The sequence below is a fragment of the Arvicola amphibius genome, chromosome 4 (assembly GCF_903992535.2).
Source record: "Arvicola amphibius chromosome 4, mArvAmp1.2, whole genome shotgun sequence".
NCBI classification, from domain to species: domain Eukaryota; kingdom Metazoa; phylum Chordata; class Mammalia; order Rodentia; family Cricetidae; genus Arvicola; species Arvicola amphibius.
Window position 1 is genome coordinate 153691826 of NC_052050.1, and position 26440 is coordinate 153718265.

General features: G+C 45.6%; 1 protein-coding gene across 1 annotated transcript in view; it reads left to right on the plus strand.

The window, feature by feature from the left end:
• Rasa3 (RAS p21 protein activator 3) overlaps positions 1-26440 on the plus strand; it is a 105574-nt gene that overhangs the window by 37807 nt on the left and 41327 nt on the right. The window contains exon 2 of the mRNA XM_038326015.1: positions 8882-8999. Coding sequence (XP_038181943.1) covers positions 8882-8999 — 118 coding nt within the window. The remainder of the gene's footprint in view (positions 1-8881; positions 9000-26440) is intronic.

Below are 26440 nucleotides of genomic sequence, written 5' to 3' on the forward strand. Positions count from 1 at the left end.
TTCAGTTGCTGAGCTGACTGATGACCTGCAAACTCCTCCTATTGATGCTGGCAGGAGCCCAGCTGTGAGATGTGACTCAGTGGACTTGTTTATCAGGATTCTTCCAAGCATGGGTCTTGGACAGGATAGAGCGACACAGAGTTAAGTCCCCCTTGATTCGTACTCATTTCATCTGCCGAGAAACCTTTTCTGGGAATTTGTAGTCTAGCCATGCAGTTGCTACTCTTAATGGGGGTAGAAAATATGGCCTCATTTCTGCATCTTTATAAGTCTTCATGGACGACTCATTATTATGTCTGATTCATTATTTAATATCACTTGCATAAGATGTCTGGTAAATCCCTCCTGGAGAGCTGGTGCATTTCATTTTAATAAAACAGAATAATAAAATTATGTTATACCAGTTCCCAGCAGCTCTAGGGATGGGCGAATGTAATTCCCCTTATTTTTTTGCCATTCTCAGTCTCCACATAACAGTCTCGCTTGATGCTCATCATTCTCACTGTAAAGAGCTTCCTGTCCTTTGTGGGAACTGAGGACTCTGAGAAGTGGCCATGGCCACTGTGTAGGCTCTTCCCCGGGGCCCACTCTGTGTTGGAGGCTGGTGGTTTCTGAGCTCTCTAACTTAGCGTGCTCACAGACCGTGTAGTGTGATTTAGAAATCCAGGCTTACTCAAATAATAAGGCAGTACAAATGTGTTACAAAAATTGGATATTTCAATCACGAACATGTTCGTTTTGAAAAAAACTCTTCAGTGTTGTTACAATACATGGTTTTGACAGATGTGAACTCTGAGGCCCGATTATTGGTTCAAAGTTAAAGATGTCGGTGTCTGCACTGCAGACAAGCCTGGACTCTCAGCCGTCCTTCCTACCCTCCTCAATTCAGAGCTGTTACTTGTTGCATCTGGGAGGGAGACAGCTTTCAGCCAGCAGTCGAATCCTTCCCAGTTCCCCAAACTTAGACTCTGGTCACGCTGGCTTAGAGTTTATTTTGTTAGCTTTCAAGTGCTGCCACTGAGTTCTGGTGGTGGTTTTTAGAGTCTGGGAAATCCCTTGGCAGGGAGCAAGGATTGGAGGAGACCAATGGAGCTGCAGTAGCAAGAGTGGTTACTCACATGGCTCTAAGAACGAAACCTCCTAGTTAGGAATATTGTACCCCAACTGTCTCTGGGTTATTCCCTGGAGATTGTCGCAGTCCATGTGATGGTTATATACCATCTTCATGGACACGTTGACCTCAACACAATCACAGTAGTTAACTTCAATGCCCTACTCTTACTAACAGTTTACACACACACACACACACACACACACACTCAACAAAGAGACCTTAGAGTTTAATGACATTATAAGATAAAATAGGGGCTGGGCACAGGTCTTTCAGCCTAGTCCTTGGGAGGCAGAGATAGGTAGATATCTGTGAGTTCAAGGCCAGCCTTATCTCCAGAACAAGTTCTAGGACAGCTGGAGCTTTGTAGTGAGACCATGTCTCAAATTTTAAAAAAAAGGATAGACCTAAGAGATGTCTATAGAATATTCTACTCAAACACTACATAATACACATTTTTCTTGGTAGCCTGTGGAATTTTCTGTAAAATATACCACATTGTAGGACATGAAGCAAGTATTAAGAAACACAAAAAAAACCCTGAAAGTTCATTGTGACTATCTGGTCACAATGTAGTAGAACTAGAAAGCAATAGCAAGAGAAATTGCAGAACGCACACAAACTCATAGTTCTTGAAAAAACACTGTTGAATGATGAATGGGTCATTGAAGAAATCAGGGGTGGGGGACTGATATTTCTAGAACTGAATGAAAGCACAGTCTACTGGATGGATTATGTCTGATGTGATGAAAACAGTCCAAGAGATGCACCCCAGGTCTTAGAAAAAGAAGAATAATCTATACCAAAAACCAGTGAATGGAAAGAAACAGTAAAGATCGGGACAGAAATGAATGAAATAGAAACAGGAAGAAGAATACAAAGAATCAATGGAACGAAGAGTTGGTTTTTCAGAAAGATAAATAAGAACGACAAACTCTTATGGGGGGGGGGGACAGAAAGCGCAATAAAGTTGGAGGTAAAAAAGGAGACATTGCAAAAAAGTAAATCAGTGAATTTCAGAGTATTATCAGGGCATATTTTGCAAGCCTACACTAATAAATTGAAAAATCTAGCTAAAATAGATAAATTTCTAGGCACATATTAGCTACCAAATTTAAACCAAGTAGGCATAAACAGCTGAAGTATTTACACAATAAGCAAGCAAGCTGAATCAGTGGTAAAAAGGCTTTTGGGGCTAGAGCTGCTTCAAGGGGAGAGAGAGCACTTGCTGTCTGGTCTTCTAGAGGGCCCGGTTCAGTTCCCAGTGCCCATGTGGTAGCTCACAACTGTCTGCAGCTCCAGTCTCAGGGGAGCCGACGCTCACTCCAGGACCCCCAGGGATGTGCACACATGCGATATGTAAACAAACATGCAGGCAAAGCACACATACACATAAAAATTAATAACAAAAAATTTAAAGACTCCAGCTAATAAAACCCTAGGCCCAGATAGAGTCACAGCTGAATTCCGCCGTCGCTAAAGGTGAGCTGACACCAACGCTCCTAAACTATTCCACAAACTAGGAAGGGACTCTGCTGAGCTCATTTTTATGAAGCCGATAGATATTATACTGATACAGAACTGAACAAGGACTCAACCACAAACAGAACGCCAGGCCACTGTCCCTGGTGAGCACAATGCAAAGATGGTCAGTAAAACCCTTGCCAACTGAATTTGACTACACGTCCAAACTGTCATTCACCACGATCAAACGGGCCTTGTTTCGAGAATGCAAGAATGGAAAAGTAAATATAATATATCACATTAACTGTCTCAAAGAAAAACAAATCACACGACTGCCTCAGTAGATGCAGAGATAAAATTCAACATCCCTTCTTGATTAAAACCGCTAAACTGGAGTAGAAAGACTATACCTCAGCACCACAAAGGCTTTTTATGATAATCCCATACTAACATTTTACTGAACGGAGTCTCACCTCCTCCACTCTCCTTCAGTATGGTCTCTGAGGTCCCAGCTGGTGTCGTAAGACAAGAGAAAGGCATGGAAAGGATTCCAGTGAAAAATGAAGTTGATCTCTATTTGCTGATGATGTGATTCTGTACAGAAGAGACACAGAAGGCTCCAGGAAGCTTTGAGAACTGGACCCTTTCAGAAAGCAACAGGCCGCAGAATTACCATGTGGAAATCGGTAGCTTTTCTGCAGACCAATAATGAACGTGCCAAGAATGAAATTAAGGAGACGGGAACCTATTCCCAGCAGCATTTAAAAATGCCTAGGGATGACCTTGACAATGGGGCAAAAGACCTTTACAACAAAACCTTTGAAGGCCCTGAAGAGAGAAGTTGAAGCAGACACACTATAAGATGAAAAGGCCTGCCGTGCTCATGGGTTAGCAGAGTTCATGTTGTGAAAAATGGCTGTATTGCCAAAAGTAATCGATAGATTCAATTCAACCCCCAATAAAATGTCAGTGAGGAGCCAGAAAGCTGACTCTGGAGTTCGGAGTTGCTGTGCAATCATGAGGACCAAAGCTCAGATCCCAGCATCCATGTATCAAGCTGAGTGTCCCTTAAATGCCCCCAACTCCAACTCTGATGGAATACAGCATCTTCTTCTGACCTCAACATTCATGTGCACAGACTTAGTCAGGTACACACATCTGTACACATGCACACAGAGACACATATACACACACACACACATAATTAAAATAAGTCTTAAAATTCCCAATGACAATCTTAATCAGAACTAGAAAAAACCCTCCTCAAATTCACAGACAGACGTACATGGCTCCAGCTACCTGCTTTTTGGCAAAGACACCAAAGACATATTAGAAAAAAGACAGCTTTTAACCAATGGTGCAGGGGAAACTAGAAATCTGTATGTAGAAAGATGAAGGTCTGCTCCTCATCCTACCTTACAAAAATCAACTCTAAATAGGTCAAAGATGGTAATATAAGAACTCAAAATGCACCCCTTACAGGGAAGCACTTTAAGATACCCGCACAGCCAATGGCCGTCTGAAAAGGACTCTGATGGCTTGCTGGGTGATGCCAGAAATTGACAAATGGTCGTGTGAAATTTAAAAGCTTCCGCACAGCAGTGGGAATATTTGCCAAGTGAAGAGACAGCCTTCAGAATAGGAGAAAATCTTTGCAGGCGACCATCTGACCAGAGATTAATATCTAGGATGTATAAAGAATTAAAAACAAAATACTAGAAAACCAAAATAATCCAGTCAACGTATGGGTCAATCAAATGAGCAGACAGATCTCGAACAGTTGCTTAGAGGTGACCAGTAAATACATGAAAAGGTGTCTCTCCGCCATCCGGGGAATGCAAGCTAAAACCACATTGAGATTTCAGTTTACCACAGTCAGAATGGCTGTCATTCAAACAGACAACAAAATCTGGCCAGGGTGTGGAGAAAAAGAAACCCTTCTACACTGCAGGTGGGAATGCAAATTTGTCCTGCCTCTATGGAAGTTAATTTGGAGGTTCCCGAAAACCTAAAATTCAAACTACCCTGTGACCCAGCTCTACTACTCTTGGGCACTTATCTCAAGGACTGAGGTGACATACCACAGAGATACCTGCTCACACCCAAACTTACTATAGCCCTTTTCTTAAGTCTCAAGTCCTGGAATCGGCCTCCATACCCATCAGCAAATGAAAGAGTAAAGAAAATGTCTATGTGCAAATGGAATATTATTCAGTCATAAAGAAGAATGGGATTATGTCAGTTTCTGGGAAATGGGTGCAGCTGGAGACCATCGCATTAACTGAAGAAAGCCAGACAGAAAAATGAATACTATCTTAGTCAGTGTTTATTGCTATGAAGAGATACCATAGCCACAGCAACGCTTATAAGGGAAAACATTTCATTGGGGCTGGCTTACAGGTTCAGAGGTTCAGTCTGTTGTCATCATGGCAGGAAGCACAGTGGCACACAGGCAGACATGGTGCTGGAGAAGTAGCTGAGAGTTCTACATCTGATCCCCAGGCAGCAGGAAGAGATAGATAGACACTGGGACTGGCTTGAGCTTCTGAAACCCAAATCCCGCTCCTGTGACATACTTCCTCCCCTATAGCCACACCTATTCCAACAAGGCCACACCTCCTAATCCCTTCAAATAGTGCCACTCCCTAGTAACTAAGCATTCAAATCTATGAGCCTATGAGGCTATTCTTGCTCAAACTACCACAAATATGTTTTCTCTTATTTGTGGCTCCTAGAGTTTATTTTATTTTTTAATCAGAGACAGGGTCTCTCTGTGTAGCTTTAGCTGTCCTGGAACCTGCTATGTTGACCAGACTGGCCTTGAACTTGCAGAGATTCACTGCTTCCGCCTTCCAGGTTCTGAGATTAAAGGCTTGTGTCACTATCCCTGGCCCTGCTAGAATTCCTTATAGATTGTGTGTGTGTGTGTGTGTGTGTGTGTGTGTGTGTGTAAGAGAAAGAGAGAGAGAGAAGCAGAAGGAAGACTTGAGAGATGAAATAAGACTATAAGAAAGAGGGAAGGGATGACAATAAGGGGAAGGAGCAAAACTGGGGTGAATATAGTCAGAGTACATAGAGTATATGAAATAATACATAATTGTCTTTATGAAAACCACCACTGTCTATAGGAAAAGAAACATATGAAGTTTGGGAGGAGATGGAGATGGCACTGTAGACTCAAAAGGGTACTTGGGCATCTGCAGCCCATGTGTCTTTGACACCTGGCTGCCAGATGTTCTGCTTTCTCTCAGCTGGATCTGCTTAATGGGATAACTCACTGTTCTTCATTCTTCATGTGCAGACAGAGCCTCTCATCCTAGGGACCCTGTGAGAAGACACAGGACAGATGTGTAACTGCTCTGGTCTTCCTGGTCTGGGTGGCTTGCTAGTGGATGACTCAGGACAATCGTCTGCTGGCTGGGGTTGCTGTTGTCATAGCAATCAGGATGTTTCCATCCCTGTCTAGGTGGTGACCAAACTGTGTATTGCCAGTAAGTGAATCCCACAAGCTGTTGGGGACTGACTGGACATCCATCTAAGGAAGTATAGTTGGTATTCTCCTATTTTGACTTTCTGTGGATAATAAACAGGATATTAGGTCTGTATCTTCCATCAAAAACCATATCCCACGGGACTTTCAAAGAACATTTTCTTCCAAGAAACAGGGCAATGTGTGGCTAACAATCTCCCTCTATACTCATTGTAAAAACATATGCTTACAAAAACAAGCAGAGATATAACAACACAAAGAGCAAACAGATTCCAAAGGAAAGCTTTAATTCACGTTGTAAGGTGTTTGTCTGGAAGTTAGTAGAGTCCAGCTGCTTTATCAACTCAAAATTTGTGAACTCTTCTGGAGCCACCAATCTCCAACCACAACTAGGGATGGAGAGTTCCTTTTCCGTGAGGCCAGAGAGAGCTGCAGTGCTCGCTCTTAGACCAGCAGGATGGTTATCGCTTGGAGCTCATTCCTATAGAAGCCGTGGGCTTTGTTCTTGCCCATGAATTCATTTTGGGCACAAAGACGATGCATGTGGTGTAAGCCCATCATGTCTTAGGGAGCCTGCAGAAGTTGATCTTTGACTGAAGCTGGCCTAAGCTTTACTGCCTCAAACCAGGTTGGTCATTTCTTTATTCTACCCGGGAAGAAATGGATGTTCTAGGAGAGCCGTGTTTCTAGGGTGAGAGTGGCTACAAGAAACATTGTTGGTGTTTTTTCTCTGCATCATGGTTGGTCATAGATGGTTCCCCAATGAGTCCTTAAGAACTCCAGGGCTTGGTGGGCATGGTGGTGGAGAACTGTAATCCTGGCTACTCAGGAGGCTAAGGCAGGTAGATCACAAACTCAATGGAAGTCTGAACAACTTAGCAAGAGTGTGTCTCTTGCCAGGCAGTAGTAGTGCACACCTTTAACGTAGCGCCTGCACTAAGGGGCAGTGCATGAGCCGGGAACTAGGCTGGAGATTTAAAAGTATACATACACAGACAGAGACACGGGGACACGGGTCATCCTTGATACAAGAATGCCAAGTTTATTGTGCTCCAGGGAAGCTTATATAGGGATCCTTAATTGATAGCCACGCCCCAGCTCTTGAGAACTTTCAGCTGCAGGCCTCACTAGAACCCAGTCCTCTGCCATCAGGGTCTCGTGCTCAGAGCAGCTGCAGGCACAGGTAAACAAGTTGTTTTGCTCAGTTCACTTCAGCAGGCAAAGGGTCTGAGGCAGGCAAAGAGAGTCAAGGGGCCAGGGGTCTGCAGCCCCCAATGCTTTAATCCCAGCATTGGGGAGGCAGAGGCAGGCAGATCTCTGTGAGTTAGAGGTCAGCCTGGTCTACAGAGTGAGTTCCAGGAAAGGCTCCAAAGCTACTGAGAAACCTTGTATATACCAAAACTAAAACTAAAAATAAATAAAGAAAGAAAGAAAGAAAGAAAGAAGAAAAGATAAAGACTTTGTCTTGAAAAATATAAAACAAAAAGGACAAACACAAAACAAAAATGTAAAGAGAGGGCTAGGAATGAAGGCCGGCTGCAGAGCACTTGGCCTAGTATGGTGAAACCCAGCCCCACTCCCAGACACATGAACTCCAGGGCGTCTGAACTGGACAGACTAGAGTCTTGTCTTCTCAGGGCCGGGGTAGCTCAGGCTCCACAAGACTGTATGTACCTGCTGTGGGAAGCAGCCTCATACACATTAAGACCTATGGGCAGCTCCAAGAGATAATATGTGTTGGCATAGGTATCCAAAGCACTCTGGGACATCAGAAAGAAAATGTGATTTAAAAAAATCTGCTAATTGAAAAACATCTTCCATTAACGTTCCCTTTTATTCCATGTCTCAGGTGAACAAACTTAATGAAAAGTTTAAAAGTAATTTAGATGCTCTGGAGAATTTTTGGCTGATCAGTTTGTAAGTTGGTATTGTTCTGGCTAAATTGCTTTCCTCAAAAAAGCGAGCATAGACGCCTGCTTGACGCTTGAGGAGGGTAAGGCTGTTGGTGCTATCAGACCCAGACGATTATAGAGCTCTGAGGAACATCTGCCATGGCATGGTTGGTTGTGTTGCTTGTCAATACCAACACAAAGTGGTATCGGCAGGTACCAGTGTGTGCCTTTCTGTGTTGCTGGCTGTTATGTGGCATTGCTCCTGGGAAGACATGAACAAATATCTACCCGAAAGTCAGCTGATGACAGACCAAAGTGCCAGTGCCACCAAAATCCAGCTTGAGTTTACTGAGTTTGGCTGGGGGTTACTTTACGGGAGCAGGGGCAATTCATAGCAACTGAATCACCAAAACCCCACCCCCAAGTTGTGGCAACTCACAAAAGCTGGAAACCCGAAGAGCTCTGCAGGGCTTGCCTCTCCACAAGAGGGAGCATCCCTTCTAAGCAGCTCTTGCTGTTTATATAATCTTGGGGAGGGAGGGAGCTCATGACCCTGGTACGTTTCAGGGACTTCCTGAGACTTGTGAGTTGTTTACTTCCTGAGTTTTCCTGAGACACCCATTAGAACTTCCAGAATCTTAAGGAGCCCTCTTCCAGGATGGAAGGTTTCTACGTATAAGAGCCTGCTGCCCAACAACAGAACATTGCAATCTTTTGATTTGTAGGGAAACCAAACCATACAAAGGATGAACTAGTGTACAAGGTGAAGGCACGCGCCTCCCTACGAAGGTGATGCCACTGTTCAAGCATGTGTGATTGGTGACTGTGCTGAGCATCCTGGGGTGGGTATGATGATGGCGTGTATGACAGTGAGGATGTTGAGTATTCCGTGCTAAGTTGGTGTGTGTCTCATTTACTCTTCAGGTGAAGCCAAGAATCTTCCTTCCTACCCGGGGCCAAACAAGATGAGGGACTGCTATTGCACCGTGAACTTGGACCAGGAGGAGGTTTTCCGGACCAAAATTGTCGAGAAGTCGCTCTGGTAATGCCCACCGCTGCTTTAATTGCTACTGATTCCATGTCTGTCTATCTGTGCCGGGCTGCACACGAGAGTCTTTTGTGTGAGGAAGCATCCACTGGGCCCTGGGGTGGGCTGTAGTGGGCACCTCTGGCCTGATGAGATCAGTTCCTGATCTGCAGAACCCTGAATCATAGGAAACTCTTGGCGGCCACTTCTTTCCCACCCCCCACCCCCGACATGAAAAAAATCTGCTTGAGAAAGTTCGCAAATGAGGCTGGAGAGATGCTTAGGCAGTTAAGAGCATTCACTCTTCCTGCAGAGGACCCCTGGGTTCAGTTTCTGGCACCCACAAGGCGGCTCCAAGTCATCCTTACCTTCAGTTCCAGGGCATGGCACGCTTTTCTGGCCTCTGTGGGAACCAGGCATGCACACGGTGTACATACATACATAGAGGCAAAACATTCAAATACATACAGTTTTTTTTAAAGTGAGAATTTTAGAAAGGAAATATTTTGGAGCTTCCTCACCTCATACTGTATTTCTTTAAAAACTTTTATGAAAACCATACTGTGTACACAGAGCTGTTAATTGAGGAGAAGAGCCAAGAAAACATTTATTGGCACACTTTGAGTAAGGCGGGGGTCAGCCAAGGAGAACGGGAATGTAGTGGGACTTCTAACTTGTGAGTTTATGGTCCAGGATGAGAGCTTTTTGTCTTCAGCATGAATTTTCAGCATGGTTGTGTGCCCCAGCATTCTGGGGCTCAGATCTTGCCTTGCCAATAACTTGCCAGCCAGCAGAGCGTCTGTGCTATGGCTAAGAGCGTGTGGGGACAGGAAGTGACATCTTAGAACCCATAGCAGTGATCTGAGAGTGAGAGGGGGAACAGCAAGAAAGCTATGAGCATCCCATTGGTGCTAAGAAGGAGCTGAGACTATAATCACGGCAGGCACATCAGTCTCTGTGAGCATCCCATTGGCGCTAGCTAGTAAGGAGCCAAGACTGTTATCAAAGCAGACACACCAGCCTCTAAGCATCCCATCGGTGCTAGTAAGGAGCCAAGACTATCATCAGGGCAGGCATCCCAGCCTTTCTTGCGGTTCTTCAAGATCAAAGGGAACAGCTCCAAGCCAGGGACTCCACCTTTCGGGTTTAGAATTGCGGGTTGTGTGGTTTCAGAAAGCTATTCTGATTTTGAGAGCATTTTTAGCAGCTGAATTATATCCTTGCCTATTGCTACTTCAAGTGGTAGCAAACAGCATGTCTTGATGACTTAATGAGTTTAATTTTTGGAAAACCACTAACGCTGCCCGCCCCTGAGGGAGGTGGATGGCGTACCCAATTCTGTCTGTCTTGAAGCCACCCTGCTGAGGCCCCATGGTTACAGCTGTTTGTGTTGTTATTTATGCACGCTTAGATTTCTTTAAAACAAAACTGAAGACTGAAAAATACTGTCTAGAGTCAACTCTGTGTTGAAGAACGTCTTGCGGGCTTGGCGAAGAAGATGCTTAATTACTAATATTAATACTCAAGCATCACATATCACACATGTGTATGTATGTATGAATATATGTACACGTGCATGTATGTGTGCTGCAGCAGAGTTTATTGGTTCCAGAAGTCTTGCGAACAGGGAAGTTGATAAAAGTGCCAAGAAGTCTCTGGGTGTAGTGACAAGCTCAGCAGGCTGCAAGATCAGAGTTGAGTTTCAGGAGTGAGGTGACGTGAAGGGGCTGACCTAGTCTAGATGAATGCACTTGTGGGCAGATGGGCCTACGTAGATGCAGCTATGTGAACGGGTAGATAGGCAGACAGCGATTCTAGTAGGCCATGTCAACAGTGGAGATGATTGAGCCAAGAGAAGGTGCCTGGGAAGGTTAGAAATTCTGTCTTCCAGTCCTTGGTGCACACATCAGGGCCAGATGATTGGTCTTGGGGTAATTGCTGTGCTTGGTGTTCAGTCTGCTGTGGTCCATCCTTCTGTAGTCTGCTTTGTCCAGTAAGTCCCTGTGTCCTGTCTTCCTGCTAAGATTTGTATGTGCCCCCACAGTCCCAATTCACTGTAAATGTATAGCGTGGTACCCTTTCTACTCAAAGTTTGTTGCTGCTTAAATATTCTTATCTGAAATCTCTATATAAAAGAACCGTTGTTTTTATGTTTGCAACCTTCCCAGAAAAATTTTAATTGTCCTGGGACTTTTGATTCTCATCTGGTGAGAGACTTCAACCAGAGTCTGGGGTGAGGGGTGAGGGACTCTTTTCCTTCCCATGTCCCCATCTTTCCATCATGACTCGGGCTATGGGTGAAATATGCCAGCTGAAAACTGGGTACAAGTTCAAACTGATAACCCCAGAAGTGAACCTAGAAAAACTATGGCAAGAGCACACCTGTGCCAGGATTGTCTGGAGCACACCTGGGTCGGGAGCACGCCTGTGTCGGGAGCGCGCCTGGGTCGGGAGCACGCCTGGGTCAGTCGGGAGCGTGCCTGGGTCGGGAGCACGTCTGGGTCGGGAGCACGCCTGTGTCAGAGCAACCCTGGGTCAGGAGCACACCAGTGTCGGTCGGGAGCACACCTGTGTCAGGAGCATGCCTGGGTCAGGAGCGCGCCTGGGTCAGTCGGGAGCACGCCTGGGTCAGTCGGGAGCACGCCTGGGTTGGAATGTGAGGTTCCTTCTACACCATGGACAGCTGCTGGGCGTGAATGCCAGCTTGTTTCTATGCACTGAACTCTAAGCACTTACTACGTTCTTTGATGGTATTAGTCATCCAGGCCATGCCCGGGCTTATCAGCTTGCGTTCCTCATGGACACCTCCTGGTCCCCAGGAAGCTTCAGGAAATGGACTACAGGTCCCTATCCTATGAGGTGCAAAAGAACTAGGCCCAGCTCTGACCTTCTCCCTCTGTCTTGACTGCCTCTGCTCGTTCTGAGAACCGTGGGGTGCCTCTTCAGGAACTGCAGGTCCCCCCTGTGCCCTTGACTGCGTCCTGTGACATGGTCTTGGATATTTCAATCCCACAGCTGACCTAATACCTGACTGTGGGTCTTAGGAATCTTGTCTTGGTAGCATCAGAGAGTTCTTGTCTGGGCACAAGGGGAGGCTAAGAGGAAAGAGCCTGGGAGTGAGAGGCTTGTTTTATCCCGATTCCTGCCCGATGCCCAAAGCTCCAGGGCTAATGACGTGGGTGACAGGCGCTCCAGGTCCTGAAAACAGGTCGAGGCAGAAACCCAGCCCACATTTCCCACCCTCAACCTCAGACCAAGAGTCAGGAGCTCAGCCGAGCTGTACTTCTGTGCTTAGTTTGAAAATTTGCAGATCAATTTTCCAGAGTTTCAAGATAAACAATCCTACCCCACGTCTTGACTACACTTAAGTACCTTGTAGCCAGTGCACTGCAGGCTTCCGGCCAAAACCCTGGGGTGTTAGGCTGTGAAATACAATACAGGGCACCGGGCAGGAAGTTAGCCTGGTATAGAAGCGCCATGACCCATCCTCATGGTCACTCTGTTCCTTGGTTCCTTAGTGAACGACAGGCAGTCTTCTTCCACTGTGTTTCCCCGATGTGTGGATTCTCTGTGGGCTGTTCTGGTTTCCCAAGGGCTCGGGTGTGCACCAGTGGTTAAATCTGACTGCTCTGTCTTCCTGGCTGCCTGTGATGTGAGCTCCCCAAAGCTTTAAGAATCGAAGTCCAGGGGACCGAAGAGGCAGACTTGAGGTCTGAAGCTTTGCTGCACCCAAGCCTATCTCCTGGGGACATTTGATAAACTATGGGCTTTAATGAAAGTTTAATCTAGCTCTTAATTAGTGATTAACCCTGCATTTATTTCATAGCTGGATATCCAGCCATTGAGAAACAAGCTGGAATCTTTGTAGAGAGCCGCTTTCATCCCGTGGGGCAAAGAGCCCAAGAGTCATGTGGCTTCTGCCCCAGGTCCTGGACACTGGCCTTGTCTGTATCTCTTCAGACGCTGGGGCACAAAGACCAGGCACAGAGAGCCCCACCCTGTTTCCATTATCCTTCTCCATGCAGGCCCGCCCCTCCTCCTTCCCTCAAGTCCCCCTCTGGCTCAAGATGTTGGGAAATAGGCCCAGGAACTTGCTCCAGGGAGGACACTGGGGACCCGGCTCTATCATTTTCTCATGACCAATGTCACTTGTCACGAGGCACACGCAGCAAGCAGCTGGGGTGGGGTGGGGCAGCAGTAGATGTCGGGAAATGACTCAAGGAAGACTCGGTGGTTTCTCTGCAGGTCCCAAGTGAAGCTTGTGTGAGCCCTGTGCCCAGTCCTGTGGGCAGTGGGAGGAGGAGAAGTTGGAAGGCTATGAGAGAAGGGGTTCAGAGGGCTCCGGGAAGAGGGGAGGGAGAAAGAGGGGAAGGAAAAATAGAGGAAGGGGGGTATTCAGAGGGCTCTGGCCAGAGGCCCCACTTGGAGATAATGGCCCATTGTCAGCTTTTCCTTTTCTTCATGGAAGTTCCTTGATGCTGTGAAACTCCTTTGAGCCCCTGGCTTCTTCCCTTTTGATGAGGTAAAAGACAGCGTGTCTGTCATTCCGGTGGCCTCAAGGCAGAAGCTGCTGGCTAGATTAATTTCCTCTTGTCAAACAGCAATGAGGAATGAGGGTCCCAGCCCTTCCCTGTGGGTCTTTTCTCTATTGGGAAAGAAGTTTCTGGAACCCTTGAGCTGAAATGGGGGTCGCCTGGCAAGCATTATCATGCCTCTCCTGCCACTGGCTATGGCCTGGACAAAGGCAGCCTCTGTGGACACAACTGTAGCTAAGCAGTGCCTGGGAAGGGAAGCACCCTCACTGTGTGCTCCTTTGAGGACCGCAGAAAGGAGGCTTTGTCCACGGGGAAGCCCTGGGAGGAGGCTGGTAGAAGACTGTCCTCCCTCGTGTTCAGCCTGTTTCCTTTTGCTTTCTCAAAAATATGCTTTAAACTCGGATGCCCAGGAAAGGGCACAGACTGACTCCCATGGATGAGAGAGCCCAGCACACAGGGTGTGGAGGCTCTGGGCCGGTGTGCCTGGTTCTTCCTGCTTCTAGCCTGATCCTTAGCGCACAAACTGGGAGGAAACCTGGCATGTAGCTCGCCACAGCCTGGGTGTCTCTGCCTAAACTGGAGGTCCTTGCTGTGGGCACTCCTGCAGATCTTCACTGTAGGCCCTATGTAAGGCTGGGGCAGCCACGGCCCCGTAGCTGTGAAGCCTAAGTCCCTGCTGGTGAACCTGTTCAGAGTGGGGGCAGAGGGTTTCAGGTCACCCACTAGCATTTCTGTTCCCAGGGCCTCACCTTGAATTTGCTTTTGGTCATAGCCATCTTAATGTGTTGTTGTTGCCCGTTTGTTTGTTTTTGCTTTTTAAAAAAGGGACTTTTGAGACAGGGCCTCTCTCTGTGTAGTCCTGGCTGTCCTGGAACTTGCTCTGTAGACCAGGCTGGCCTTGAACTCAGAGATCCTCCTGCCTCTCTGCCTGCCGAGATGTTCACAGATGTGGGGCGTGTTTCTTTTAAATGGGTCCCTCATATGCTGCGAATTATTGGAACACAGATTCAAACATTCTTAATGGATCAATATCCTGAGAGAGAGAGGAAGAGACACTAATGGAAAATGGGCCGAAGTCGTGAAGAAAAGGGAAAGTTTTAAAAGCTCATAAATATATGGAAGAATTACAAATTCACCTGTTATTTAAACAGTTTAAGTGAAATAGTTTCTTCATTCTTTTTATTTCCCCTTGCTATCAACTGAGCCAAATTTATTTCTTGGTGCTTGGAGACGGGTGTACCCGGGGTTTGAGCCACACTCCTGAACAACTTTAACTCTACTGACATGATCTGGCGGGCTGAACCGTGAGCTAGTTCATGCTTTCTGGAAGGTTCTGTGGCATGATGCCTCCAGAACATTCTCCACCAACAGTTCCACCTCGGAATGGTTCTCTGGGAACCGGCAGGAGCTGTGTAGACCCCTGTCTGAGTACTGTCACATTGCTTCTGGCTGTGAAGGTTGGGAAAAGCCACCAGTGAGTGAGTCTGGTGGCTTTGTTGGTGACCATGGGGACATTTGACTCCAGGTATTATGTTTGCTTATCCTGAAAGTGGCCGTAAAGATGGTGCAAAGGAAAAGCTGTGCCGGAACGTGTGTGGCGATCCCACTTCTCCTCTAAAATCCACGGGTAGCTGTTTCCACGTCTTTATCTGTGTATATTTAGGGCAAAACTTTCTAGGAGGTCTTATCCCAGAGCGTTAATTCTAGTTTCCAGTTTCCTGACATCTGGCTATATTTTTGTTTTAAAAATAGCTTTATTGAAATATAATTTACTGACATATACTTCAGCCATTTCAAATCTCAACTCTGTGGCTTTGGGGGAGCTTTAGAGGCCTCTGTAACCATCACCACAGCTGCTTTTTGAATATTTCACTTTTTCCCAAAGAAGTGTGGGTCCTGTAACTGTCACCATGTCCCCTGTGCCTGGCATCCCAGGCATCTGTCTCATAGTGGCGGAGCTCTGTGTGGGGCTCATCGTCACCCAGTGTCTCAAGATTGATCTGCAGTGTCACACGCAGGGCTGAGTTCCTTTCAATGGCTGAACTCCACACCCTCTGATGGAGCTGTTCCTTCGTCATTGTTCCTTTTGAGGCAGGCTTTCTCCGGGTAGCCCTGGCTGTAGACCAGGCTGGCTTTAAACTGGTATCCTCCTGTTTCTGCCTCCTGAGGACTGAATTAAAGGTGTGCGCCACAACCCTGGCTTTTCCTCATTTTCTTGCTGATGTGTTGGGAACATTTGTTTGTGAGTTCTGATCTGCTGAGATCTCATTTCTCCCAGGTGTGTACCTAGGAGTGGCGCTGTGGGTCACCTGACAGTTGTGAGTGATAATGAGGTCTTCCAGATCTTTCTCCTAAAAATCATGTACACGAGCATCTTTACAGAGCTGGTGTAGCATTTCTGTTCCCAGGACCTTACTTCAATAGCCATCGTAGTGGGGTTTTTTGTTTGTTTTTTTATTTTGTTTGTTTTTTGTTTTTTTGTTTTTAAGACAGGGTTTCTCTGTCTAGTCCTGGATATCTTGGAACTTGCTCTGTAGGCCAGGCTGGCCTCGAACTAGGAGATCCACCTGCCTCAGCCTGCCAAGTGTGTGCCAGCACTGCTGGATTAGTGTGCTATTTTTGTTTGTTTGTGTGTTTGTTTTTGAAACGGGCTCACCATGTTGCCCTGGCTGACCTGGAATTCTCTATATAGAACAGGCTGGCCTCAAACTCAAAGAGATTCTCCTGTCTCTGCCTCCTGAGTGGTAGGATTAGAGGCATGCACTATCACAATAGACCAGGCCTTAAATATAAATTTTTTTCTTTTTTCTTTTTTTGGTTTTTCGAGACAGGGTTTCTCTACAGCTTTTTAGAGCCTGTCCTGGAACTAGCTCTTGTAGACCAGGCTGGCCTCGAACTCACAGAGATCCACCTGCCTCTGCCTCCCGAGTGCTGGGATTAAAGGCGTGCGCCACCACCGCCCGGCTTATAAATGTTTTTTTAACGATGTAGCCATAATAGATTTTCATTCTTTTAAAATTTTATCTGTATTTTATTTTTCATTAAAAAAGCTATTCATTAATGTTAGTTAAAATGAAAGGTAAGATTCTTTCCCATGGATGTCTCCTGTTTTGAAAAGTCCACAAACTGGGAATATAGCAGAAGGAAGGCAATATGGGCAGTTTTCCAAATTTGCATGTGAACTGTATTGTAGATTTGTCACAAAGGTAACGCTTTCCTGGATACGTGCTGACTTTGAAGAGAAGGTCTGTTGACTTGTGAGACACGAGACTGGCACCTGGTCCAAGTTTGCTCTAGTCCCTGACATTCAGCCTGGAGTCCTTGCTACCACCCTGTGACTTACCTCTCAGCTAGAGCAGGTACGGCTGGCATCTCTCCTGTGCCTGGTGGTCGTGGAGTACCACATGCAGAGGCTACTGGGTCTCTCTCAGTGACATCCCACGCTGCCTATGGAGAGTGCTGCTGCCAATCTCACTCCCACCTTCAGCAAACACCAGAGAATCTAGGGCCACTCTCTGGGACAAGCAATTTGCTAGAGGATTTATAGTCGGTAGGTTGGTGTCCACTCATTCTGCCTTCTCTTTTTCTGGAGCAAAGACAGGACTGTGATGTGGCACCTTGCCTAGAACAAAGTTTATCCCACTGAAAGTCCAAGTGAGCCCCCATTTCCTGCCCCACATATTAGCCTGAGATTTTCTCAGGTGCTGGCCCAAAGGGACAAGGCGCTGGGCTCCTCTCTGTGTGGCTCATTGCCTCTGCATGCTCTGTTGGGTCTGGTGGCCCCAACCCACATATGGCTATTGAGTGACCAGAAGCTGAATTCTAAATGCAATAATTGAAATCACTTTAGACTTAAGAGCAGCACGGGTTAGTTGTTTCCACAGACTGTCTGAAATACTTGGGTGTACTAAAGGGAAGAGGGATGTTCTGTTGGTTACATCTGCATGGCAGTTATCTTGCTGGTAGGGTCCCCAGACAGCAGAAGCAGCGTGATGGGACAGGCAGGGTCCATGATGTATGTGTGTGGTCTGTTTCTCTAGCCAGAGCACAATCATGGCCTTATCTCTGTTCCTTCCTTCCTTTCTACCTTCCAGTCTTTTGACAATGCCTTGCTGCATAGCCTGGGCTAACCTGGAATCGATAATGCTTTAGCCTCCCAAACAGCAGGGATTACAAGAAGAAGTCACCAGGCCCAGCTCACTTTATCTCCTCCTGATCACTTCCAAAAGACCCTGCTTCTAAACACAATAGTTAGACTACATTCCCTCCCTCTTGTACCTCCTCAGAGGAACAGGACTCGAGTGTGTAGAGTTCCAGGGACATGCAACCCAGAGTTGTTGGGAAGCTCAAGTTGGTTGTTGCCCAGGTGGGTGGCCGTGAGTCCAGTTTGTGAACAGATTGCCAGGCAGGAGTCTAAATGAGCTGGGAAGTTAGCTATATGCTCTCGATTATATTTCCCAGTAGGCATGTGAATAGCAAGGCCGGTTTGTAACAGTGCTCGTAATTAAACTTGGCTAAGGGCCTGGATGCTCTCAGTAATTCTCAGAGGAGCCCTGTGACTAGATATCATTGTGGACACCTTGTTTCTAAGAGCTGACCCACCTGCCCCAGAGTCTCGTCTGCCTCATCACCCTGCTCCAGTGGCCGGGCATGAGCTGGAACTCTGTGGGCTCCAGTTTCTGCTCTAGGCCATGCATACCGCAGAGAATGGCCCAGTGTGACTTGGCTAGCTGACCCCACTTCCTGCCTTCATTTGTACTTGAGAAACTCATGTGTCTATAGCATTTGCTTGTGGTTTGAAGGGACTCTCGTGGCCACAGATCGGGGTCCCCAATGCCCTACGAGCCTCCATGCCTGAGGAAGCTAGTCATGCTTGGTCTCATCGGGCTGAGACCACAACTACCGGCCAGGGGACCAGAAAGTGGGAAGACTTATGGGTTTTGGTTTACCTTTTTTTAGTTCACAAAGAAATCAGGGGTCTAAAAACCCAAATGAATTGTAGGTAGGGGAGGGGGAAAAGGTGCAGACCACCAAGCCTGCTGCCCTAAGTTTGAGTCCTGGAACCCACACAGTAGAAGGAGAAGACTGATTCCGAGTTGTCCACAGATCTCCACATGCTTTCCACGGGACATGGACACACATATACATACAATAAATGGATGTTATAGGAAAAAAAACACCCAAGCTGTCTTAAAAAAAGAAAGCTGAGTGAAGTATATTCAGGGATGTAGGATCTGCCTTTTTATGAAACCCTTGCTTCCCAGGAAAAGAAATAGCATCTCTGTCACCTCCTTTGTCAGACTGGCCACCTTGGCCTCTTCTCACAGTGGCCCAACCTCGAAGCTCCGCGGGCCATCTGCTTGACAAGCAGCACCTTCCCTCTATGCCCAAAAGACCTCTCTGAGGGCACCGTGTTCCTCGGATATGGAGTTGCATTTGTGCTCTCTCTCTCTCTCTCTCTCTCTCTCTCTCTCTCTCTCTCTCTCTCTCTCTCTCTCTCTCTCTCTCTCTCTCCTGTTTACCAGCTCAGACTAGTTCATAAAAATCTAACCTGCACATAATAACTCCTCAGTTAATAAAATCATTCCCTCATCTGCCAGTGTCCCACCTTAATTTCCAAAGTTTTTGAGGTGACCCACAAGTAAATTAACCTGTAAAATTTAAATTAAAAAGTTCTATGGAATAAGAGAATGCAAGCATGGTAGCACACACCTATAATCCTAACACTCAGAAAACTGAAGCAGGAGGATCGCTGTGAGTTTAAATCTAGCCTGGGCTACGTAGTGAGCCCTAGGACAGCCTAGGCTATATAGTGAGACACTGTCCCAAAACAAACAAATAAACAAAATCCCACACAAACTCAAACAAAACAAAACAAAAAGAAACATGAAATAAGAGAAGAAAACACATTTAAGGTGGTTGAAACTACTAGAAAAAAATTACAAAAAGATGAGACAAAGGGCCACTTGTCTGCTGTATTGGAACCGCTGGGATGTTGTAGTGGAGGGGCTGCAGGCGACCTGCTTTTCGTCCTGCCCGGCTCCCGCAAGGTTAGCTTTACATGCAAAATAATTACACGGAAACTGTATTCTTTTAAATACTGCCTGGCCCATTAATTCCAGCCTCTTTCTCACATCTTGACTAACCCATATCTAATAATCTGTGTAATAACACAAATGGTATCTTACCGGGAAAGATTCAGCACATCTGACCTGGCGGCTGGCTTCATCCCAACTCTCTCCCTGAGCAGAGGCATGGCAGTCTGTCTAACTCAGGAGAGGCTTGGCATCTGACTGAGCCATCTACCTCACTTCCTTCTTCCTGTTCTGTCTACTCCACCCACCTAAGGGCCGGTCTATCAGATGGGCCAGGCAGTTTCTTTATTAATTATCCAATGAAATCATCAGATAGATAGAAGACATACCTACATCATTTCCCCTTTTTCTGTTTAAACAAAAAAGAAAGGCTTTCACTTTAACATAGTAAAACTACATATATATATATATATATATATAAAACTACATATAAAAAAGTTATAAAGCAAGAATTACAGTTACAATATTTATATCTACTTTATCTTTTATCATAACTAAGGAAAGCTATAACTATTGAACCATTCTTCAACTCCATCAAAGACTCCAGAAGGATATAATACTACCTAAGTAAACAAGAAATATGCAGCTTTCAAACTCTAGAAATGACAGAGACAACTTGCTGCCTGGACAGTCACCCAAAGTTTCTCTGTACTGTTGGGGCATCCATCTTCGGCCTACAGGCCCATAGTTTCCAGCAGACATTTCCATGAAGCAGGAATTTTCAAAGGCAGTTCAGTCACTATCTGTTGTGTCCTGCAGAATGTCTCGCAGACTCTTTCATGAATCAGGAATCCCAAAGAATCATCTCACCTTTAGGCAAGTTCAGCAGTCCTCTCTCTGCTGGTTCTTTGTGTTCAGTTTATGCAACAGTCCAGGCAAGAGCAGTTTCTTGCCCAAATGGCTGTTAAACTCCATAGGATCCTCTTTGATGCCCATCTTCCTCTTGAAGTAGATTGGTGCTGCCAGGAGCTGACGTGTCTCATTGTCATGAAAAGCCTTAAGTTATTAAAACATTTAAGTGGAATATTCTGTAGTCTTTGAAAAGATATTAGGAATGCCTATCTAACTGAAATATATCTCTATATATCTAGAAAATCTAACTAACATGACAAGCTTTACTATTATTGATGACTATCCATTAACAACCTATATACATTACATTTTTAAGATGAACTACACAATCACAATACCTTAATCAGTATCAGAAATACATATACATATAAGAAAATTGACCTTAAATTTAAATCACTAAAGCAAACTCCATATCAATGCAAATTATTCATAGCTATATCATATCCCCCTTTAAATGTAAAAGAATATTTATAAACAATATTTGGGAATATGGACATAGTTATTTCTCTCCAAACTGCTTCCTGCTGAATGGGACACTGTTAATCAGATCTTTTTTGGTATAACCTGTGTGCCAGGTTCATCTCAGTCGGCAGTTGAGCGAAGTAATTTTTTGAGGGTGTTCACAGCAACCTTTCAGGAGGACGTGGTCTATCATACCATATTGGGATAGAAGCAATCCATATGGTCTCATTTTCTGTAAAAACAAAAGAAGAATCTCTTTTCCAAAGTATCATATCCTTAGATCCAAATTCTGAAGTCAAGGTATTTTCAAAATATCTATCTTGGATTAGTTCAGGAGCATTTATAAACAAATATCTTTTAGCAGCTGTTGCTTCATCCTCAGCATTCAAACAATTAAAAGAGAGCATAATAGTATACAGTATCAAGATTCTCTGTGTATTTTCCATCTTTATGTGGCTTTACTTTAATCTCTATTTCGTTTATTTTTACTTTTACTTTTTGAGACAGGTTCTCTGTATATCTTTGTCCTGGAATAACTCTGTAGACCAGGCTGTCCTTGAACTCCGAGATCCTTCTGCTTCTGCCTCCCCAGTGCTGGGATTAAAGGTGTATGCTACCACACCTTGAACTCACAGAGATCTGTCTGTCTCTGCCTCCCAGGCATTGGGATTAAAGGTGTCTTCTGCCACACCTTGAAGTCACAGAGGTCAATCTACCTCTGCCTCCCAAGTGTTGGGATTAAAGGTGTGTACCATCACACCCAAATTACTCTTTCTCTCTTTTTCTTTTTTACTTTTAAGAACTTTAACCTTTAGCCTACATATATTTTCAACACATTGTAAACCATTTTGATGTTTTCTTCGACACTGAATCTTTCTTTTACTGTATATCTCTGTTTTTGTGACCACATAAGTCTTTAATTTACCCACCAAAATCGGTAGAACTAAAGCTGTAACTTTGGCGGCTGGATCCAGCCCATGCCTTAGCTTTCTAGCCTCATGGTGGAGGTACCCGCATGAGCCATGTTTATTGCCACAACTCTATGGCATTTCAAGGTCCCTGCCAGCAAGCAAGCTGCAACAGTGTCAAACAACAGTCAGGACCGCCTGCTTGAAAGAGTCAGAGTTTGCCCTGGCAGTACAGACCAGAAAGCCAGCATTTAAAACAGCACAACTTTTTTCCTGCTACAGCTGAAAACTGAAAACACACGTTCAACTTTTCATCAACACCATTTAAGTGTTTTGTGGCAGGACCTCTTAATGAGCTGCAGGGTTTTGCAGCTGAAGCTGAGTCAGGAAGCCTCTCTTAGATGAGAGCACTTGCTCAGACCCGAGAAATTGCTGTTATCAAGAAAACATGCTTTACTCTATTCTTTCCCAAGCTTTCTCAGGTTTTCTGTGGATTCAGTTATCCACGTTGGCGCCATTCTGTAGTGGAGGGGCTGCAGGCGACCTGCTTTTCGTCCTGCCCGGCTCCCGCAAGGTTAGCTTTACATGCAAAATAATTACACGGAAACTGTATTCTTTTAAATACTGCCTGGCCCATTAATTCCAGCCTCTTTCTCACATCTTGACTAACCCATATCTAATAATCTGTGTAATAACACAAATGGTATCTTACCGGGAAAGATTCAGCACATCTGACCTGGCGGCTGGCTTCATCCCAACTCTCTCCCTGAGCAGAGGCATGGCAGTCTGTCTAACTCAGGAGAGGCTTGGCATCTGACTGAGCCATCTACCTCACTTCCTTCTTCCTGTTCTGTCTACTCCACCCACCTAAGGGCCGGTCTATCAGATGGGCCAGGCAGTTTCTTTATTAATTATCCAATGAAATCATCAGATAGATAGAAGACATACCTACATCAGGATGTCCTTAGCTCATTGGAGGCATACGCAGTATGACAGTAAGACCCCAGCCCCTTCTCTTTTTACCCTTTGCTGTCCTGATGTGAAGTAAACGTTGGCTCTGTCACATGCTCCTGCCATGATGTGTCTCACATAGCCCCAGGACAACCAGCCATGGTGTGTCCTACGTAGTCCCAGGACAACCAGCCATGATGTGTCCTACGTAGTCCCAGGACAACCAGCCATGATGTGTCTGACATAGCCCCAGACAACCAGCCATAATGTGTCCCACATAGCCCCAGGACAACCAGCCAAACAGTCATGGACTGGAATCTGCAGAACTCTGAGCCCAAATAATTGCTTTTTCTTTGTATATCGGTCATCTCAGATAATTGCTATTGTAGAGACATACCATAACATAAAGCTAAGTGACATATCATCTGGACCTCTCCGGAGGTGGGTTACAAGTGGGACCCTAGATGTGGCAAGAATTGCTGTGACCAAGGATTGCGCCGAAGGTCAGTCACTGGAGCCTGGTTCTCAGAGGTCCTCCCTAGAGGCTACCCAGAGGGAACAGAAATGTCAGATGATTTTGAGGTTGGATATCCAAGTGTCTTAGCCCAAATAATCCCTTCAGCTTCTATCCCTCTGAGTGTTGACACAGGTATATGCGGAGGAACTATTTCATACTTTAAAAAAGAAACCCAAAGGTTTTATGATTGCTGCTAAGTAGAGCCATTTAGTAGTTCTTGTGGCTGTTGAGGTTTTTTAGAGGATGACATAGCGCCTGTCTAGGCTTGTTCTGTGCTCCTTTCTTTGAGGTTGAGGATTGATGATCGCTTTTCTTGTTATTGGACCAAAGCCTGTGGAGCACAGGCTGTTTCCACCATGACACATCTTCCTGGAACGTTCATAAGTAAGAATAAAGAGGGGTCTTGTTTGTAAAGTCTCATTAGTTTTCAGCATCTGTGGCTTCATGGGGAGGTGGACAGGTTTCACTCCACACTACAAAGGCAGTGTACCGTGATATGCATCGGTTGTGTTTTTACACATGCCTGTGGCTCACACATGCACTTTATGGGCTGATGTATGCATATGGGGCATGCTCAGCTGCATCCAGAGTACGTAGACACATACATGAAGTTGCACATGCTTACATATTTATAGGTTCCCATACACATCTGCACGTATGTGTGTCCACAAGCACATGGGCTCACCAGTGTAGCACGCACACTCATAGCTGCACCTATGGGCTTGTGTACACATACCACCCCCAGAGGTACACACACAGGATTATTTACACTTACACACCTGTACACACACTTGCATGTCTGGCATGGAGGTTCTGTCTCCCAGCATTTCAGGAATTATCATGTAGAAAACGCACTGTTTTTAAGGTTTTAAATTACAGAGAGCATAGTAGAGCCGAGAGATCAGTGCTCCAGGCTGGGGACTGGAGCTTTACACAAGGCCTTGCTCTCTTGTTAAATTTGTGTCTGGCATACGTACAGAAGAAGCAAAGGCTGATTATAGGGGCTAAGTGCAATTTTCTTAAGCATCGTTAACCTAAAGAATTCTGGGTGGAAGCCCTCGGGCATCCTGCTTCTGTGAAAGATAAGATGATATTTCTTGTTGTCTTTAAGTTGCTCCTTCTCTGTACCCAAAATGCTCAAAGCAGCTTCAGCATCTTAGATTTCTCTTTGAAGATTTTTTTCATTACAAAGAGGTAGTTTCTTAACTAAACTTAATCCCATCTCTGACAAATTATACTAAACGATGCTACATGCTGATGGAGTTGTCTGTCTGCAGACCTTGGCCTGAGAATACTAAACAATGCTACATGCTGACGGAGCTGTCTGTCTGCAGACCTTGGCCTGAGAAGGAAGGTGTCCGAGCTCCTTCTCTGACCCCCGGGTGGAACACTAAGTATTGCTGTCCCACCCAGAGGCCAGGGTGGAAGGCTCACTTGTGTGTCCTGGTTTAATTTCTCTTTCTTCAAGGTCAATGAATGGTTATTTTTTTCATTGCTATGATAAGATATCTGATGGGAACAGCTGCCATTCGGCGTCTGGCAGATCAAAAGGCAGAGAGCTCAGACAGCGACTGGAAGTAGAGACCTGCCTTCAGGAACCCACTTTTGCTAGCTGGGCAATAGCCCCAAAGGTCCCAAAACAACCTTCCATGGTAACATTGCCAACCGGGAATCAAGTGTTCAAACATACGATCTTGGGGAAGACATTCAAATCACAACAGCTAGTGATATTTGGTGTGTTTCATAGCTTCTTGGCCATTTGGCTTAAGTGTGATGTAGTTGTACTTATTGTGGTTAGAAACCCTTTGTCAGATAGCTGAGTTATGTTTTCTTCCCTCGTCTCTTATTTCTACACTCTTAATTATATCTTTTAAAGCATAAGGTTTTCTGCTTTATATGTTTTAAAGAATGAAGACTTTTATTTTTTAGTTGTGTGTGTGTGTGCGTGCGTCTGTTTGTCTGTGTATGTATAACACGTGTGTGCAGGTACCTAGAGACCCCAGAAAGGGGTGTTGGATCCTCTGGAGCCGGAATTATAGACTGTTGTGAGCTGCCCACTGTGGATATTGAGAACCAGACTCACATCCTCTGTCTGGGAGAACAGCAAGTGCTTTTATGCACAGAGCCATCTGTCTAGTGCCCAGCATAAACATCTTAAATTAATGCTTTATGTTCTGCTCACCTAACTTAACTGTTCCTTTAAGCAATCATGCTTATGATATCACATCTAAGAGATCTCTACCTAACTCCAGGTCAAGCTCAGCTTTGTTCCCATGGACTCCTGAGAAGTCCGTAGTTTTAGCCTCTAGGTTTGCGTGTGATCTGTTTCAAGTTCATCCTGTACGTGGTGGTGAGCCGGTCTTTGCACATGGATGCCAATGGCCCTTCCCTCCTGTGCTGTCCTGCTGCCATCCCCGATTGTGACACACGCCTTGGTTCCCCCTTGAATAGTCACCATTCCTGTTTCGGACCTCAGCCATGACCATGCATGGAATTGGAATCACATCTGATTTCAAGTGAGGCCCCATGTCTCACTGAGGTCACTGGGTTTCCTTCACGGTTCGCCAGGTCCGGTGGTATCCTCATCGTGTCATGAGCCGGTTTTTCCTAGCCCAGAACAATGGGAAGTTTGTTTAGTGACAAAGCCCTCTGGCTTTCTGCCCCTTTAATTAGAATGTCGGTTTATTTTAACTTTCCATTTGTAGGTCTGCCGCAGCTGTGGGGTGACTCACGAGGGGGCTGATGAGCCACGGGAACAGTGGGAGTCTGCCGCGGGATTGGCTCCCCTCCTTGCAGGACCCAAGGGCAGGCGGGTCTCTGCAGGGAGGGAGCATGTCTGAAACGTCAGGGTGTGTGTTTCTTTTTTTTTTTTTTTTTTTTTTTTTTTCTTTTGGTTTTTCGAGACAGGGTTTCTCTGTAGCTTTAGAGCCTGTCCTGGAACTAGCTCTTGTAGACCAGGCTGGTCTCGAACTCACAGAGATCCGCCTGCCTCTGCCTCCCGAGTGCTGGGATTAAAGGCGTGTGCCACCGCCGCCCGGCTAGGGTGTGTGTTTCTTTTGATGCTTCCACTAACTCAGCCATCCTCCTCTCGGTAACCGTCAGGTCTCTCTAACAGTCATGAGGTTGCTGTGGCATA